Genomic DNA, 19,657 nt, shown 5'->3' with positions numbered 1-19,657 from the left:
TCCCGGGCGGGACTCTATGCCTTACACTGGTTTTTCTCATTAAAATCAGTGATAATGTTTATATGTTGCCTCATCAGTACGCTCCTATGAACTGTAGCAATCTTTCTGCTGTTCTCACACAGCTATGTATATGTATTTTGATTTCTATATTTTCTTAATATAACTATCCTGATTTTCTCTCTGAAAAAAATAGTTTAAAATTCAATGTCAATAAATAAACAGTTAAATAAATTCTCACCGACTCCGCCAGTGCCTCCGACAACCAGCACAAATTTAGACGAAACCTTTATGGATTCTTGTTCTTCACGTGACAGCGCAGGCGATTCAGCATCTGTTTTCACGCACACAATTCTATTTCGCAGGTTCTCCCTCGTCACCTTCCGCTTGAACTTAAGCTCATTTCCTTGACCAATCAAGAATCTGCCAGCCCTTAGCCCAACATGACTATTAACAACCGTAATTGTTCTCCCCTTCTGATTCAATCCGCCAGAGGTGTGGAGGATGTAGCAACAGTGTGTTGAAGAGCATGCGGCCATTCTGAGCTTTCTGTGGCGTTAAAATTGCGAATTGAATCATAGATCAATGGTTCGAAGCTAGGAGTAGCCGGGTTATTGATTGGCCTTATCTCCCGTATTAGAATAGGATAAAGTGTGTAGGGCCTTGCTCCACGTGCATTATTTATGGCGGCTATCACGCAGCGTCCAATTAAATCTCAGGCAATTTAGAGTTAGTGGTTTGGGGGGTGTTGATTATGGAAGGATTGGGCAAGGGCTAACCAGCGTGCCATAGGGTATTAAATGTCCAGGTATATGCATGTTCTATAACAAAATAACACAGTTTTTATTTTTAATTTATGTAGCTACCAAACACTGTGTGTTATTTTGTTATAGAGCATGCATATTCCTGGGCATTTCATGCCCTATGGCAGGCTGGTTAGCCCTTGCGGAAGGATTTCACTTGCAATCATTTTTGGAGTAGTCTTTAACGCGACTTTTTGAAAGTCTTTCCGGCGATTTTTTCCGGTGAAAATCCGGCAGTAATTTATTGGAATGCAAGTTTGATAGCTAATTTCTGCACAATGAAACCGTCCCAGGGGTTTTTCAGGGTGCTGCAACAAATCATGATTTCATGTCAATTTCTTCCGCCGGATTCCGTCACCGGAATCTCAAAAAGTCGCATTATAGACAACTCCATCATTTTTTGGGTAATGATTCTAGAAAGATTTGACTTCCAATCATTTTTTTTATTTTATATTTTTTAAATTAGAATGAGAATTTTTGTAAAAAAATAAAATAAAATAAAAATGATGTCTCGTGAAAATAAAATAAAAATCATTATATGATACCATATTTAAAATGTTCCATATCTATCCTTTCATATGGTGTTTCAATATTTCATAATGTTTACCTTTCACATGGTGTTTCAACATTACATAATATTTAGCGTTCAAAAAAAATGCAGTCTTATTTACTACATATTCCAATAACAAAATTGAAGATGAGTCATAATATGAACAAAAATAAAAAATTGTGCATATAGATGCACTCCAACTAAAACAATTCTCCAACATTGCATATATACAAGTCCATAACAAAATAAAAAAAAGTTGCATTCATCACCAGATGAAGAAGAAGACCACACTAGTGCATATGTCAAGTCATGGGGATGATCCCAACTTGGCATTGCGCACCTACCGAAAAATCTCAAAATGGATGCACCCTAAAGGAGACGTGAGAGCCCTTTTGGAAAGGGAATCTGCAATAGGGTTGAAATCCCGAAGTATATGTTCAAAAGAGATCATATATAAAGAGTCTTTCGGCATCAATATCCTCCTCATCCAGTTTTGCAACAGTGGTGGAGCAAAGGTAGCTCTGCCTCTAATTCAGTCAATGACCACCCTGAAATCACCATATATGTTGATTGATCCTAGATCAAGCCTCCTCGCACAATGTAGCAAACCCCAGAGCACAATCACCTCGACTCTCGACTTTGTTACTTCGCCACAACCCCAGAAGAATTTATACCTCAATGATACTAAGACATCAATATGAGCACCACAACCACAACAACCCTATTGTGTGACCTCATCAAAATATCCAGCAAGATATTGTGCCATATGTGGGGTCGTCATGGTTCTTTGAGGCCATCCATTGCAAGATTTTTGCCCATATTCCTTATATGAGGCACAAATGCTATCATAGGTTCTATCAATGTTGTATGTGCATCCCTAAAAAATGATAGCATTTCTACCATTCCAAATACCCCAAATAATGAAAACGAGGAGAATCATATGTTCCCCAAATTGACACAACCATTGAGCAATACATTCATTCATAGATACATAGTACCATCTCATATGAATGTTAAGACGAAAAAAAAAAAACCTGATTCCATGTAACGATGGCAAAGGGGAATTTTATGAATAAGTGAAAAATGTATTTTGTCTCACCTTTGCACAGGTAGCATCGCCCAGGTCCAGGTGAGGATCTTATTCCCCCATACCAACCAACTAAAAATTTTGATTTTCAAAGGCATGTTCCATGACCCTAGATACTAAAAATTACACAATGTCTCATTAGCCTTTAGGGAACAAGAAATCATTTGATGGGTCTTTGCTACTTCAATCTCACCCTGTATAAGAGTACCTTTCCAAGTAATCATGTTGGCCACACACTGGTAGAAATACCGGCCCATTGTAATTACTCAATATACCTCTCCCATATCACAACATCCTCGCACGACAATGCCCACCTCCATAGCCCTTTTCAACGATGGGAATGGTTGTAAAGCATTCAAATGGTTCATAATTTGGTTTATAAAGCTTATTCCCCTCTTTTGTAAGTGTCGAAGGATTGTAAGCAGAAGTTGTGGAAAATTGCAATGCCTAGAATTGGACCAATCCCCACTTGTACAAAATTTCTTGTGCCTATCTCCTATTGTAGATTTGCCATAATCTAATTTTTTATTTTTAAGAAACTATACCAAATGTGTTATCCATATTTTTTGACACCATCCCAGACCTATACCTTTCCAAAAATGTACGCTTTTTCATGTATTTTTCCTTAATAATAGTCTACCATATCCTTGACCCATAGATGACCCTCCAAAAACTCTTGAACAACAGAGCCTATTCGAATGTTTTCAAGTTTTTTTGCAATAACCCCAGGTTAAAAGTTCATGTAATAAAGTTAACAAAGGCAAAATATGACGAAGGACATGGGACATGTATTCCAAAAAAAATGTTGGGCGAAACATCCTAGTCGGTGTTCATTTGGTTTATTATGGCTAGGGAAATTGACAAAGGCATTGACAAAGGTTTTGGAAAGACAAAGATGCATTAATTGGAATTCTATTTATGAAAATAAAAGAAAATAGGAGAAAATGAAGGTGAAAGGTCACAAAATTGCATGAGGAGGAAAATGAAGAAAATAGAGGCCTCAATAATAAAAAGGCTTATGAGGATCAGTTCACAGCGTTTGCATTACCTTTTGTCAGTTCAGTTTTGGATTTATCTCTCTAATCTCTCATACTCTTGAACACTTAGATCATTCTCGGAGCACTCTAGCATTGGAGAAAGGAAAGCAGAGGAAGGATAAGAAGGCAAAGGAAAGCAAGGGAGAAGCAAGGAAAAGTTGGATCAAGTAGTTTCAGCGAAAAAACTTGCAGGAAACAGGTTGCATGTGTGATTTTCTAGCTGGTTAGTGAATGCATGGTAAGAAACAAAAAAATTCCTCAAGGTATTGGTGAAGAAATTATGAAGCATCCAAGGTTGTTTTGGGCCTAGTGATTCCTTGACTAGTTTTGGCGGGATTGCGGTAAAGCTTGGTTGTTTATGTTCTTGTGTTGGGCCTAGTGATCCCATGACCAGTTTTGGCGAGATTGTGGTAAATCCCGAGGGTGGAGGTGGTTTAATCTCCCGAAAGCCCTAGTTATTTTTGTCTTGAGTCCCACATTCATGCTTGGAATATGACATGGGGGTGATTAGGTGAAAGAAAGATTTGATTCAACTCAATCTATGGTCGGGTGGTATGTGGAAGTCCATGACTTGGTTGGCTTTTGCATATGTTAATAAGAGTTATTTTCCCCTTTTAATTTTCATGAGCATTTGTACTTGTTATTATGTGGTCTTGATGGTTGTTCTATTATGATTATTCTTTTGGTTATATGTTGGTTATAAGCATGGTTTCATAACAGGTTCTAATTATGGCTCCTAACATGTTTGATTGGTAACTGAATGGTTATTGAATGCATGACCTAATAGATGTTATTGTAGCCATTATGAGAAGGCATTAGACCTTCTTGATGATTCTCAAATAAGTATCAGACCCCTATATTCATATATGCATTCATGACCTGCAAATTACATGTTCTCAATGTGTTTGACGAAACGAATGTCATGGTTAGGCTTGGATAGGTCAAGTCTTTGATCACGTTTGTATGAATGGTCTTATCTCAATGTCACTTAATGTTCTGGAAAGTCTCACTGAGTTCTAGGCATTGGTATGGAGGCTAACCTGAATTTTGGCTCAAAATTTGGGACCGCGTGCTATGAACTAGACACTTTAGGTTATAATTGCATGGATGCAGGCTTATGGAGGCCTTGTTGTGGGAGAGGTTGGGGACCTAGGTCAAAGAAAAGGGTGTCCAACTCAATTTTTGGCCACCTAGGGTGGTTACTCATCCTCTGAGTGACTTGTAGCCCCTATAGGTTGTTGTGAGATGTCAGTTGTTCGTTAATAGTTGACCCCACTTCATTGATGGAACCTAGGAGGTTGGGTCATGTCATTGTAGCTCTTCCTTTCATGTTTACCCGGGCAGATCGGTGAAAGTGGGTAAATGTGGGAGGGGTGGTTACAGAGTGGTATCAGAGCGGGTTTCATTCTCTCTAGGTGATATATGATACCAGAGTGGTATCAGAGCATGGTTCAATACTTGGACTAGATGGGTAGAATGTGTGTTTCATGCATGCATGTCAATGTCTATGTGGTTGTTATGCATGTATTGTCATGGTTATGGTTTTCGTGCATGAGGTCATTGTGTGCAATTGGTGTTATCATACATGATGTTGGTATCTTGATGTAATTATGTATATATGTATATCATGTTAATCTGGTTGATCTTGTAGACGAGATAACCTCCCTTGAACTTCACTGAGGTATGTTGGTTATGTTTATGTTTGGTTTATTTGACATGGTATGTTTGCAGGAAGAAGAGGATCAAAGATGACTAGTAGAATGGTGGACTACAGTTCACATGATTCTCCCTACAGGTCAAATGAACAACATGGTGATGGGTACTCTCCTAACATATTAGACATTTCGAGGATTTTAAAACAAACATCAGAAGTTGCAAGGAGGATAGTGACATAATCATTCAGTCACAAGAAAGACTTGCCATGGCACAAGGAAAACAAGTAGAGGTTAATGCAGTTATCCTTTAGGATTTTTCAGACTTGCAGAGGCAAGGAAAACCACATATAATTTATGGACAAGAGGACATTACTAATGGGGCATATGGTATCAGGTCTCATGGTGGGCACAAGTTGGACAAGGATGACATCGTAAGGGATGGCAAGTGCTTGGATACATCTAATAGGAGAGGCAGTGGACATGGGCTCTACTCTAGTTCTGGTTCAAATAGGTATCATGGTCATCATCGTTATCATCCTTACAGGAGGGGTGAGAGGGGATATTTTCCAGATGAGTTTAAAAAATCCAAGCCACCTACATTTGGTGGAGATTTGAAGAAGTGGAGGATGCAGAGGCATGATTGCTTGGAATGAAGAAGTTCTTTTAGTTGCATGACTATATAGAGAACTTGAAGGCCAGAATAACTATTTTCAATCTTAAAGGGAAAGTAAACTTCTGGTGGGAAGATGTAAAGCGTGTCAGAGACATCAAGACAAAGGAGTTGAGTTGGCATGAGTTCAAAAGGATTTTCTAAAAAAAGTACTTGTCAAAGAGATACTATGATAGTAAGGCCAAGGAGTTTTATGAGCTAAAGCTGGGATTGATGACAAATGAGGAGTACACGACTAAGTTCCTGGAGTTACTAAGGTATGTGCCATATCTAAAGGTTGAGAAAACAAAATTTCAGAGATTTATTAGTGGACTGCCATTAACATTCAAGGATCAGATTGAGTATGATGAGCCTTGGTCACTAGAAGAAGTAATTGGAAAGTTGAAGCATTGTTATGAGCAATCAAAGCGTAAGACTGAGTCTAAGCAGGGTTGGAAAGGGAATGACAAGACTAAAGGTAAATGGCCACTGAAGCAAACAAGACCTCAGGATGCAAGTGAGAAAGATAATGTTGCTCCTTACAAGAAGTTTAATGCAATAGAGAAGGGACATGGGTCTGAGCCTAGAGAGCAACAAAATAGAGGTGATGGTAGGAGATAGTTGCAGTGTTGGATATGTGGCAAGGATCATCTCAAGAAGGATTGTTCGTTGTATCAGGGTGGTAGGCCTCAGATCTACAATGCTCAGGAGGCACAGATAATTAGGGATGTTGGACAGAGCATTCCTTGGATCTATGCAGCATTTGATAACAAGCAGGTGGATCACCGAGCATCTATTATTGAGATAGAAGGTAACCTCTGTGATCAAGTTGTTTCTATTTTGATTGATCCCCGATCTAATTATAGTTATGTTAATCCTAACCTGGTGGATAAGTGTGGTTTGAGAAAAGAAGTGCATGTTGAGTCTTGGTTGATGTCGTTGGCTGCAGGTACTAAGAAAATAGGTCATCATTGGGTAAGAGCTTGTGCATTTGAGCTTAATGGAATGCCTACATTAGCGCACCCGAATGTGCTTTCGTTTGGTTCGTACAATATGCTTTTGGGTATGGACTGGTTGTACCTTCATAAGACTAAGGTGGATTGTTATGAGAAGGCTATCGAGTGTTTGGATGATGAGGGAGAGAAGAGAATCTTGCAAAGTCAGAAGAAGCCTACATTGGTTAGGATGGTTACAACTATGTAGGAAAAGCATAGTAGCAGGAAAAGATGTGTGATGTTTGTGGTTCAAGTTTCCAATGATAAAGGTAAGGATGTTAAGGATGCGAAAGTCTTAAAGAGGTATTCAATTTTACAAAAAAATTAGGATGTATTCCCAGTAGAGATTTCAAAGTTTCCACCGCACAGGGAAGTGGATTTTCTATTGAGTTGATGCTTAGAGCAACACTAACATCAAAGGCACCTTACACGATGAGCACTCCAAAGTTAGTGGAATTGAAGTTGCAGTTGAAGGAAATGCTTGACAAGGGATACATTAGGCCAAGTGTGTTGGCTTGGGGTGCACTAGTGTTGTTTGTGAAGAAGAAGGATGGTACTCTCAGGTTGTGCATTGATTACAGGCAATTGAATAAGGTGACAATCAAGAATAGATACCTTTTGCCATGGATTGACGACTTGTTTTATCAGTTGGAGGGAGCATCAATTTTCTTGAAGATTGATTTGAGATCATGATATCATCACGTACACATCAAAGAAGAGGACATCTACAAGACTGCTTTCCAAACCAGGTATGAGCATTATGAGTTTGTTAAAGTTCCTCTTGGTCTAACTAATGCTCCACCTACTTTCATGTGTTTGATGAATAGTGTGTTGTGTCCTTATCTAGACAAGTTTGTGGTTGTATTCATTGATGATATATTCTAAGAATGAGGAATACCATTTTGAACACTTAGCAACAATATTGAGACTGCTAATAGAGCATCAGTTGTATGCCAAGCTTAGTAAGTGCAACTTCTTTTAGACAAAGGTACATATTGTTTCCAAGGAAGGCATAACAATGGATCCAGAAAAGATAAGAGTTATCATGGAATGGGATGCTCCTAGGAATGTGGATGAAGTCATATCATTCATGGGGTCAAAATATTATTACAGGAGGTTCATCAGGAACTCCTCACGGATTTCATATCCAATTACATCATTGCAACGAAAAGGAAAGAAATTTGAATGGACACAGGAATGTGCATCCTGTTTTGTGCAGTTGAAGCAATTTCTTACAAACGCTCCAGTTCTAAAGATTTCAAATCCATATTAAGAGTTTGTGGTATGTACAGATGCTTGTAAGAGAGGACTTGGTGGAGTCATAATGCAAGAAGGACATGTGGTATGCTCTCAGATTACAGTGATCAGCATAAAGAAAGGTGAGCAGTTCACTATTGGTGATGACTCATCTCTCCTAGTGTCTAGTTGTGGTACTGCTAAAATTGAGAATATTGAGTACAAAGATGTTATCCATGTTCCTGGATTGGGACCAAACCTTCTCTCTAGCCAGACTGATGTGAGTGACCAACTTCTTTCTCGCCAGCCAACCGATCTTGAGGCTCGTACCTTACCCTGGTACCTCTCCATACTCGACTTACTTACCGGGATGGAAAAAAGAATGTCCCAACCAAGTCCCTCACTAATCCACGCTTCGCCCGCCGTCTGACTTTTATTATCTGCCAGTATTAGGGTTTCTCTAAAGGAAGTCAAGGAAACTGAATGAGCACGAGCATAATTATGTGACTCATGATCTGGAGTTGGCAATGATCATTCATGCATTGAAGATGTGAAGGTGATATCTTCTTGGCAAGAGGTTTGTGTTGATGACTGATCACATTAGATTGAGATACTTATTTGACCAACCTAATCTGAATGTCAGGCAAGCTAGATGGCTGGCCACACCAAGTGAGTTTGAATTTGAGATCAAGTACATCAAGGGTAAGGAGAATAGGGTTGCAAATGCTCTTAGCATAAGAGTGCAGTTAAATCACATAGAAGCTATGAGCTCATATGGGACAAATTTACAGGATCAGATCTTATAGGCAGGACAATAAGATGGCAAGTATAGGGAGCTTAGGCATAGGTTGCAGTAGCAGGGTACATGTGATCAAGATGTGGATTATCATCTCATGACAGATGGTTTGGTCAGATTTAGGGACATGATCTATGTGTCGGACAACAACGAGCTCAAGAAGCTTATCTTGCAGGAATTTCATGTCAAGCCATATTAAGGTAATCTGGGATATCAGAAGAGTCTAACAACAGTTAAGAAATTCTACTACTAGCTGAATCTGAAGAAAGAGGTAGTTGAGTTCGCCGCCAAGTGTTTGGATTACCAATAGGTAAAAGCAGAGTGTAAGCATCTAGGTGATCTATTGCAGCCGATTCTGATTCCAAAGTAGGAATAGGAGGTCATTTCTATGGATTTCATCACATGTTTTATGAGAACATCTAGACAACATGATTCCATCATGGTTGTGGTTGACAAAGGTAGCTCACTTCATAGCGGTTAAGTCTACTTATTCATCTAGTGATGTAGTTCATGTCTTCATCAGTGAGATAGTGAGCTTGCATGGTATTCCTAAGAAGATTGTATCCGATAGAGATGCCAAGTTCATTTCTCGTTTTTTGAAGGAGTTATTTGTAGGTTTGGGTACATATTTGGCCTTTAGTACAACTTATCATCCGCAAATAGATTGACATACAAAGAGGGTTAACAAGATTCTGGAGGACATGTTGAGAATGTATGTTATGCATCAACAATGGAAGTGGGAAGAGTATCTTCCACTGGTGGACTTTGCGTACAGCAATGGGTATCAGGGGTCACTAAGGATGAGTCTATTTGAGGCACTTTATGGGCAAAGTTGTAATAATCCCATCAGCTAGAGTGATCCAGCGAAAAAGGTGTTGATTGGACCAGACATGTTGTTAGAGATGGAACAGGAAATGCAGGTTATCAAGAAGAATATAAAGGCAAGACGAGACATTTAGAATAGTTATGCAGATCAACACATGGCATTTAAGGAGTTTCAGGTTGGGGAGCATGTGTACTTGCACATCAATCCCAAGAGGAGCTCCTTAAGGATTGGGTCATGTTCGAAGTTGGCACCTCGATATTGTGGGCCTTTCGAAATCCTTGAGAGGATTGGACTAGTAGCCTATAGAATTGCACTACCTCCGACAGTGAAAGTGCATGATGTTTTCCATGTTTCATTGCTTAAAAGATATGTGAAAGATGTTGATCATGTGATTGATTGGTTTGTATTGCAGGTGGATCCAGAAGGAGAATTCCTCTCGGAACCTTAGTGCATATTGCAGCGGGAACAACTCATGCTCTAAAACTGACAAATCAAGCAAGTTAAAGTGCAGTGGAAGCACTTTAGGCCCGATGAAGCCACATGAGAGATGGCTGAGAAGATGTGAGATATGTATTATTCATTGTTTATTGGTTGAGCCAAAGGTGTTTTGGTATATGTATATATTTATGTATGGTTGTAATTATAAATACCGTAATGAACTATGTTGTAAAGCTCCAATAAGCAGTTTGTTTGTCATGTGTTATGTTGTCATGTTGGTTTTTCTTTTCAGTGAGTTGTTCATTGTAAATACTGCATCAAGCTAAGTTATAAAGCTCCATGGGCAATATGTTTTGGTTTTCAATGGTCTTGCTGGTCATAGGTGCCATAAAACACCTAGGACGGTGTTCCCCTAAGGGGGAGGGATTTGTAACAACCTTGGGTTAAAAGTTCATGTAATAAAGTTAATAAAGGAAAAATAAAACCAAGGTCATGAGACATGTATTCCAAGGCGAATGTTGGGCAAAGCATCCTAGTGGGTGTTGATTTGGTTTATTACAGCTATGGAAATTGGAAAAGGCATTGGCAAAGGATTTAGAAAGGAAAAGAGGCATTAATTGGCATTTTATTTATGGAAAAGGAAAATAGGAGAAAATGAAGGTGAAAGGTCAAGATTTGCATGAGGAGGAAATTGAAGGAAAAATAAAGGAAAATGAAGAAAATAGAGGCCTCAATAATAAAAAGTATTCAACGGATCAATTCACAACTTTTGTTGGTTACCTTTTGTTAGTTCAGTTTTGGAGCTCTCTCTCTATTCTATCATACTCTTGAACACTTAGAGCATTCTTGGAGTACTCTAGCATTGGAAAAAGGAAAGCAAAGGAAGGGCAGGAAGGCAAAGGAAAGCAAGGGACGAGCAAGGAAAAGTTGGATCAAGCAGTTTTAGCGAGAATACTTGTAGGTAACATGTTGCATGTGTGATTTCCTAGCTGGTAGTGAATGCATGGTACATGCTTATATGTATTTGGTTCTCTTGATGTCGTTGGCATGGGTTTTTCCAGGTGTGACAATGGTTTCAGCTTTGACTTGTCATTTCCGAATAGCCATGGTGTGATGGGGTTCTTTACTTGGTTGAGATTTGGATTGCTAGATGGTTTTGGAACCGGTTGAGGTGGTCTCAAGAAAATTCCCAAGGGCCTAGGAATCCCTTAACCAGTTTTGGTAGTATAGCGGTAAAGCCTTAGGGTGGAGACGAGAAAATTCCTCAAGGTATTCGTGAAGAAATTCTGAGGTATTTAAGCTTTTTTTGGGCCTAGTGATCCCTTGACCGGTTTTGGTGGGATTACGGTAAATCCTGAGGGTGGAGTTGGTTTAATCTCTAGGAAGCCCTTGTTATTTTTGTCTTGAGTTCCACATTCATGCTTGAAATATGGCATGGGGGTGATTAGATGAAAGAAAGATTTGGTTCAGCTCAATCTATGGTCGGGTGGCACGTGGAACTCCTTAACATGGTTGACTTTTGAATATGTTAATAAGAACTATTTTCCTCTTGTATTTTCATGAGTATTTGTACTTGTTATTATGTGGCTTTGATGGTTGTTCTATCATGGTTATTATTTTGGTTATATATTGGTTATAAGCATGGTTTCATAACAGGTTCTAGTTATGGCTCTTAACATGTTTGATTGGTAATTGAATGGTTATTCAATGCATGACCTAATAGATGTTATTGCAGCTATTATGAGAGTGAATTAGACCTTCTTAATGATTCTCAAATACGTATCATACCCTTATATTCAAATATCCATTCAGGACCTGTAGATTACATGTTCTCAATATGTTTGACAAAATGACTGTCATGGTTAGGCCTGGATAGGTCAAGTCTTTGATCAAGTTTGTATGAATGGTTTTATCTCGATGTCTTTTACTGTTCTGGAAAGTCTCACTGAGTTATGGTCAGTGGTCTGGAGGCTAACCTGAAATTTAGGCTCAGACTCTGGGACCACATGCTCTAAACTGGACATTTTAGGTTGCAACTGCATGGATGCAGGTTTGTTCATGCGGTTGGAGGCTTCCAACCATATGGAGGGCTTGTTGTGGGAGCGGTTGGGGATCTAGGTCAGAGAAAAGGGTTTCCAACTCAGGTTTTGGCCACCTAGGGTGGTTACTCAACCTCCGAGTTACCTGTAGCCCCTGTAGGTTGTTGTGAGATGTCAGTTGTTCATCGATAGTCAGCCCCACTTCATTTATGGAACCTAGGAGGTCAGGTCATGTCATAGTATCTCTTCCTTTCATGCTTACCCAGACATGCTGGTGAAAGTGGGTAAGTGTGGGAGGGGTGATTAGACTTTTAAACCCCATCCACCACTATTTTTCGTCTTAATAATGTCACTCAGGGATTCCAAATGAAATGTCTTATCTCCCCTCACCCTAGACCATAGAAAATTGGCAATGATAACATTGATTTTTTAAATGACCTTAGTGGGTAGCGTAAATAAATGCATCCAATACACAACAATCTTTTGCATAACCAACTTAACGAGGATTTGTCTGCCTCCCATCGATAACCATATGTGTGACCAAAGTGATAATTTGCATTCAAATTTGTTAATTATTCATTTCCAATCCATATTACGATAACAATTTGGCTTTAATATGTAACCAAGATAGGTGAAACCCTCATCCAAAGGTGAGTTTCCAACATCATATGTATGATAAATCTTCGATATGACCTCCTATTGATCAGAGGCATGGATGAGTAAAGATTTTGTGCCATTCATAAAAAGACCAGAAGCATCTCCAAACTTTGGGATGATGAGCAAAAGTTCTTTCCACTAACTAATGGACACATGTCCAAATATTAGTACATTGTCAACAAACATCAGATGAGTAATAATTACCTTATTATTGACCTGTAGATCAAAAAATCTATTGCCGACCTTAGCTATGACAATTTTCCTACCTAGCTCATTAATGAGAAGCAAAAACAGAAGTGGAGAAAGTGCATAGTCATGTCTCAGCCCTCTATGTTCCAATTACAACATATTAGTATTATACTTAATACAATTATTTCATAGATATCATAAATGAACCAATTACAACATATTTTTGGAGACTTGAATCCACATGATTGGGGAAATGAATTATTCACCAAACCACTTGTGCTAAAATACCTTGATTATTTAATAAATATAATAATAGTTTAATGAAAGTATTTTTAATATTGAACAATGCAATATATATATATATAGACTTTATCAATTAAAAAAATAGAAGTTTGTTTGAAAAATGGAATTTGTAATTATTAATTTCTATGGAAAATATTTGTAATAAGTATTATTAAAAAGTATTTTAAATTTCAATATACTAATTTATTTATTCATTGTAATTAATTTCTATTAAAAATGCTATTTCATTTAAATTTTCATGATGTTTGAAAATATGAAAAAGTGGTTGAATTAAATTTAGAAAATTTAATCTCTTAAAAATAGTAAAAAGTTATTAAGATTAAATTTATAAAATTTGGTCTTGGATCGAGGTGTTGGAATTTAGGACATTGGAGGATTGGGGAGCTCACCACCCCACTAACCCACCCCATGCAAACAATGATTACTGTCTTTCATCCTTATGATAGACTACTCTTTGTTCAAGTGCTCTAGGATGAGAGACCTTGCTCTCTTGCTTTTATGCTATGCCTAGGATATACCTCCACTGTAGGTGGGACAGTTCCTTTGGGCGACAGGCAATGCACGACTTTCATTCGGTGGCAAAGACTCAGGGTTGTGTTGTAAATTATAGGGCTACTCTTTAGTTCGAGAAATGACATTTTTCCATGGCCATGGATTGGCATGCACCGGAATTTTAGGAGAGTTAGCTTCAAGGATTGAGGTTATTTAGTTGATGCACTGGATGCTTAACAATGGCTAGGGGAAAATCTTGGGACAAGTAGTGGAGGCATCACCCGGGGTGCTAACAACAACCATGACGACAAATATTGTAGGAGTGGGAGACACCAACCATCAACTAGCTCTCACGACTACGTAGGTTCAGGTCTAGTGGGTTAGTCAACATTGGGAAATTCTCTCTATGTTCAATTCCTTTGGTTTTGACAATTCCTTCATAGATTTTACTTTTATTTGGGGGGTGTTGGACTGTAAAGCTCTGAGCTTAGTGGTGGTGCACTTTGGCTTGGATGTTGTTGCCTCCCAATGGTTGTTGGAATCTACCATGAGTATTTAATCTACCCTCCCTCGTCAATTTTTTTCCATTAGAATCTATCATACACCTCCTTGCCAATTCATGCCTCCCTGGGTTTTACTTTTATATTGTGTTCTCATTTCCAATCCCTTAGGTTTCTTGGTGTTTTGTGTGAGAATTATATCATGGCCATTGTTTATTTATTGCAATATGCTCTGACAATGAATGCACTGCCATTAGGGCTTTGGGGGTAGGGCTGCGTAGGGCCAATGGCAAGCTCAAGATGTTGCAGCCATTGTCCACTCTGCAACTCCTCCATAAATTCAAGAGGAAACTTGCCAACTTGAAGCCTTGCCCACCAATGACTGACAAGCCTACTTTGAATACAAAAATCAAGTTGAGGTAGCCAATTGGGTTCCTGACTCGGGACACACCAGGGGAAGACAGAGCCAATACATGAACTCCATCACCCTTCATTGGTAGATGAAGACACTCTTAAGCAAGGCCTTGAAGGAGAGACATGAAGATCACAATGATGTAATCTCTTCTCTAAATGGAATTAAGCATGTGCAATGTTACCAACACCCTTGTCTTTCTATTTTGGATGCTCGACTTGCTCACCTTGAAACTCATCTACAATGTGAACTAAAACTCTCTACAACAACTAGAACAAGTGCTCAAGATCCACTTGATAGTTGTCTTTTACTTTCTATAGTTTAGTCTATGTTAGTTGTCATAAATTTCCTAGTGATAGTTGTTATCATTTTGTATTATATGAACTCTTATTCATCATCAATAGATGTAGTTTCCCTTGAGGGTAATTGTGATTGGACATAGCATGAACAATGATATCTTTTGTTATTGTATGAATAAATTTTGAGGCAATACAATTTAAATTCACATTTTTTTTAAAGATTGAAGTTTTTAAAAATAAGTAATTTAAGCCATATTTACCAAGGTTCAATTCCTTTTGAAGATAGGACTAAGTGGTTGAGCATATTCTTTTTAGGATTTGAACTTGACAAAAGCATGGAAAATTGGTTGGGGCCAAGTGCAACAAGGTTCAATGCATTTAAAGATAAGAAGAGACAATTAGGGTTAGACCTATCAAAGTTCACTTCCCACAAAAATATGAATAAACAAATTGGGTAAAAAATGGCCAATGTTTCAGTTGTCTTGAAGACATAAATACATAGCTCAAACCAGGTGGAAGTCTTGTATGATTTTGATGTAAGAAAATTCTTTTTTATTCCAAAGAAAAAAAACATAAGTTTCTATCAAAGATCGAATGGAAATTATATTCTCATGTGCATTTTGCATTAACAAATATAATATTACATATTAATATACATTTCATTTTTGGCGCATTAAAAAATAGTCCCTGGCATTGCATCTTTACCCTTTGTTCTTTTATGCCACCCCCTTGGAGAAGGTTCCATGGTTACTAATAGTGTTTTGGAAATCAAATGCCATGATTTTTATGAGAGATAAAATTTAGGTGGTGTATTGACTCTATTGAAATTGGAATTTTCAAATTCATGAAGTCCCTTTGGTCCCTTTGATGAGGTTTCATTTATAACTGCCACGCTCGAGGTATTCTTATCTTCTTCTCTATCCCCATGATAAATAGTATTGTTTCCTCCACCTACATTTCTTGGCATCCATTGGTATCGTTATTTGAATCAATAGTTTATTGATTTTATGCAATCTGTTTCTCTTCATTATCTAACCACTATTGCTCAAATGATTGTCATTCTTTCAGTTTTAGTTTATGCCATTTTCTCCTTTTAGGATTAGCTCATACTTGAGGATAAGAATCTTACAAATGTTATTTTTACTGACAAATTTGGCAACGGAATGTTGTATTTTCATATTCTAATTTCTACACCCATGTAGAGCCTCTCCTTTCAAATATAAGCTTATTTAATAATCCCTTACTAATGTCGCTATCCACACTTATATACATGCATATGTAAAAATACCATGCTTAGCCCAATCTATATATAATCCTAAATATATAAGCATGTATTTATGATGTCTTCAAAGCCTATTAAATCCCAAATTTGTATTCACAAATTTGGGGGGCATACCTAAATAGGCATTTTGATGACTGACATATTGGAAGGGCTAGATTTAGTGAACCAAGCCGTAAAAAAAAGACCCGTTCTTCCTCAGAATGAGGGGGTCTCCTTGAAAACTTTTTGATGATTAGTGAGATTGTGAAATTAGACATTAGAGAAACCTCTGGAAACGACATATACCTCACAACCCTTTCTCCAATTTGAAAATAACGACTTGTACAAATATGATGAAGCATGATAGGAACCATTAAACTAGAAAATTACCACCTCATATTCTTAATATGAAATAAAATCAAAATCAATCTCTATATTACCTCCAATACTCAAACGTCCTCAAATGTCTTGATGATATACACATTAGATAGATAAGGCATAAGCACAATAATAAAGGGTTTGCTATTGAATACATCCTTAAAACAATAACCCTCGGACAAAGATGATATATCTTTACCTCTTCCTCCTCCACGAATACAAATGACTAAGGATAACATTGAATCCTTACCAATATCCTAATATAAAAGCAAATTAGGATCATCCAACTACTTACCGATGTATGAAAGGTACCATTAGATCATTGGAATTCCCCCCTTTTTTGCAATTTAAGCTTGATGCATTAAATATGTTCCAGCAATTGAGCCTACAATTTGATGTTCTCACTCTTGTATAACCTCACTAGTATTTGAAATGTCTCCATATGATCATCATCATTGTTGTTGTCATCATAGCCTTGATCAAAATCATCAACCAATCTAGAAGTAGTCTTGATAGCACGTATTTCATTAAACACTTTTAGTGTAGACATTTTATTGAATGCTTTGCATACAAACATTTCTTCAAACACTTATCTTGTAACCTTGTACCAAGAGAATAAATAATACTCATGTTACCATGTCAACCTATGAACTCCCCCCCAACCCATGGTAATATGGCTAAGGAACAATTAAATCTTAAGAAGAACCCCTCTCAGTCCCTATTACATGATGTTCCACATTGTGATTTTCATTACATTGATGGATATTTGTAAATGATATTTTGGAGCATTTGACTGACATGGGTGGATACATCTTTATGGATAAACTTTTGTTGATGGCATTAGATCATTTAATGAAGGTATTTAGTTGGGGGAGCTGTCTCATTTCTCCTTGATTGGATGACTTTGCTTATTCATTTGGTGGTCATCTCACATGTGATTACCTTGTTGATCACCCCTTTATTACAAAATTCATGGTTATGGAGCATGTTATCTCATTATTGTGTAGTTTTGGTGTATTTGTTTATACTAGAGGTGCTACATCTTGTTCATGGATGAAGGTTCAGCCTTGTAAGCAGTTACATGATGGTGTCAGGAGGTAGATGTTTCATGATGTTTTTGGACCTTCTTAATGACTTTTACTTGGTCATGGTTTATTATTGGTGTGACTAGGAGGAGGCTTTCTATATGGTATGCTTGTGTTGGGTGTGTTGGGGACATGCTTGATGATTGAATGGGTTAGCATTTTCTGTTATCCACTTTTCTTATGATGAATTTGTGGTTGGATGATGCATGTTGTAGTAGTGCACTTTGTATTGGTGGGATTTCCTTAGGTGATATGAATTGGTATTGTAACATTTTCTAGGCATCACTTAGGTGGGATTGTGTTAAAGATGTTAATACCCTTCTCGATGCACTTTTTCTTAAGTTAGAGTTAGAGTGGGGGGTGGGGTGGCGGGGTAATATATACATATTTGACGATCAATCCTTTTCCTAAGGTTTGATGAGGCATTTATCATGTTCTAGGCCTTCAATGATGTGGCATAGGTTCAAATCTAGGTGGAACTTTTATCTTTTTTGTTATTGTTGTGGGGATTTTCTATGAAATATAACTTTTATTTGCATGTTAGAACACTTGTTGGAGTGCACCCTACTTTTGGCATGGATGTTCACATTGATTAATTAATTGGTGATTAATGGGATATTGTATTATGATTTTATTAGAGCAAAAACCTTTATGCAAACATATTAAGGTTGATATAATCATTCAATGGTTAATTTGTATTACCTTGGAGGTTAATTACTTTAGCGTCCTACTTCACTTGGTAGTTGTTCACACTTAGAGGAATTTATTTGGAGAAGATATAGGGTTAGACACAATTTCCAAGATGTGCATGATTATTTTGTTATTATTGGTCCAATCCCATAACACTTTTCATAGGTACACTTTCTCTTGTGCACATGGTTTAGGGAAATTGTTTGATGGTATTAGAAAACAACATATGGTTTTGACATGAACATTATTGAGGTCTAATCACTTTGACACATGTCATAGTTTTCTAGGGTTCACCTCTCCTTGTTGCTCTTTCATCATTATTTCATGGATATTTAGCTACACTTGGCATCTTTTGACCTTTATTGGAGAGTGCCCTCACCTCTTTAACTTGGAACATATATTTTTACTGAGGTTGTTATGGAGGATATTTACTTGAGAGGCACATCACATATTTGGAAGGCCACACATGGCACGTTGTTTGCTCTTGCTTGGCCTTCTTTCTATTACCATAGCGTTATCTTGGACATCATACTTATGGACATAGTCCACATGCTATTTCTAGGGTTCCCACTTCCTTTCTTGTGGAGCACACCATCTACTTGGCACTTTGCACATTTATTCATGAATTTTGTTGCCTTGGGATTCTCACATGTGGATTGGTTGCATGTAACTTGTGGATTACTTACTATTTTTAGAGCATTTTGGTTGTTATGGAGCATTCTAAAGAGGGGGGTGGAGGGGTTGGGGGGCGGGGGGGGGGGGGGGGGGGGGGGGGGAAGGGGGCCAAGGGGAGGTTATTTTATTGTTTTATTCTCAAGTGCCTTGTAGGTTTCACTTTATGAGCTCTTCTAATTATACCCTTGAGCACATCCTTTTAGGTTGAGATTGTTTTATTATATTTTGCATCCATCCATTTGGAGGGTGAATTCTATGTGAACCTTTTGCATTTTGACTTGATTATCATGCTAATTTTTAGTTATGCATGCAAACTCTTCTAAAGACATTTGGATGTAATTACCTTCCTATTTTTAGATGAGAGAGAGATCTATTAGAGAGGTTAGTGTCCACATATCTCGAAATGGTCAACAATGGATTGAGGAGGGATCTATTGTAGTATACCTAGGGGGGATTACATGGGGTACAGAGGGATGTACCCAACGGAATAATGTAATAATGTGATGGGCTATAGTTAATAAATAAAGTGGTTAGCCCACATCATGTAAGGGACGACAAGAGTTAGGAATAATGTGATAAGCCCATTGTATTAGATGTATAGTATTGAG

At 37.8% G+C, this 19,657-nt stretch overlaps 1 protein-coding gene across 4 annotated transcripts in view; it reads right to left on the bottom strand.

The window, feature by feature from the left end:
• LOC149226735 (uncharacterized protein At2g37660, chloroplastic-like) overlaps positions 1-621 on the bottom strand; it is a 126,517-nt gene extending 125,896 nt beyond the window's left edge. For 2 of the 4 annotated variants that reach the window (XM_089377579.1, XM_089377580.1), the window contains exon 1: positions 239-377. Coding sequence is in view for 2 of the 4 variants with exons in the window: in XM_089377578.1 (XP_089233704.1) it covers positions 239-536 (298 nt within the window). In the remaining 2 variants the exon portion in view is untranslated. Of the gene's footprint in view, positions 1-238 lie in introns of all 4 variants that reach the window. The other 2 variants (XM_089377578.1, XM_089377577.1) reach the window with 2 other exon arrangements.
• Between the last annotated feature and the right edge of the window lie 19,036 nt (positions 622-19,657).

Source organism: Pinus tabuliformis, chromosome J (assembly GCF_031772625.1).
Source record: "Pinus tabuliformis cultivar Carrire ecotype Pingquan chromosome J, CPIR1, whole genome shotgun sequence".
NCBI lineage: Eukaryota > Viridiplantae > Streptophyta > Pinopsida > Pinales > Pinaceae > Pinus > Pinus tabuliformis.
The sequence above is the reverse complement of the archived record's forward strand: the minus strand, read 5'-3'. Positions and strand labels throughout refer to the sequence as shown.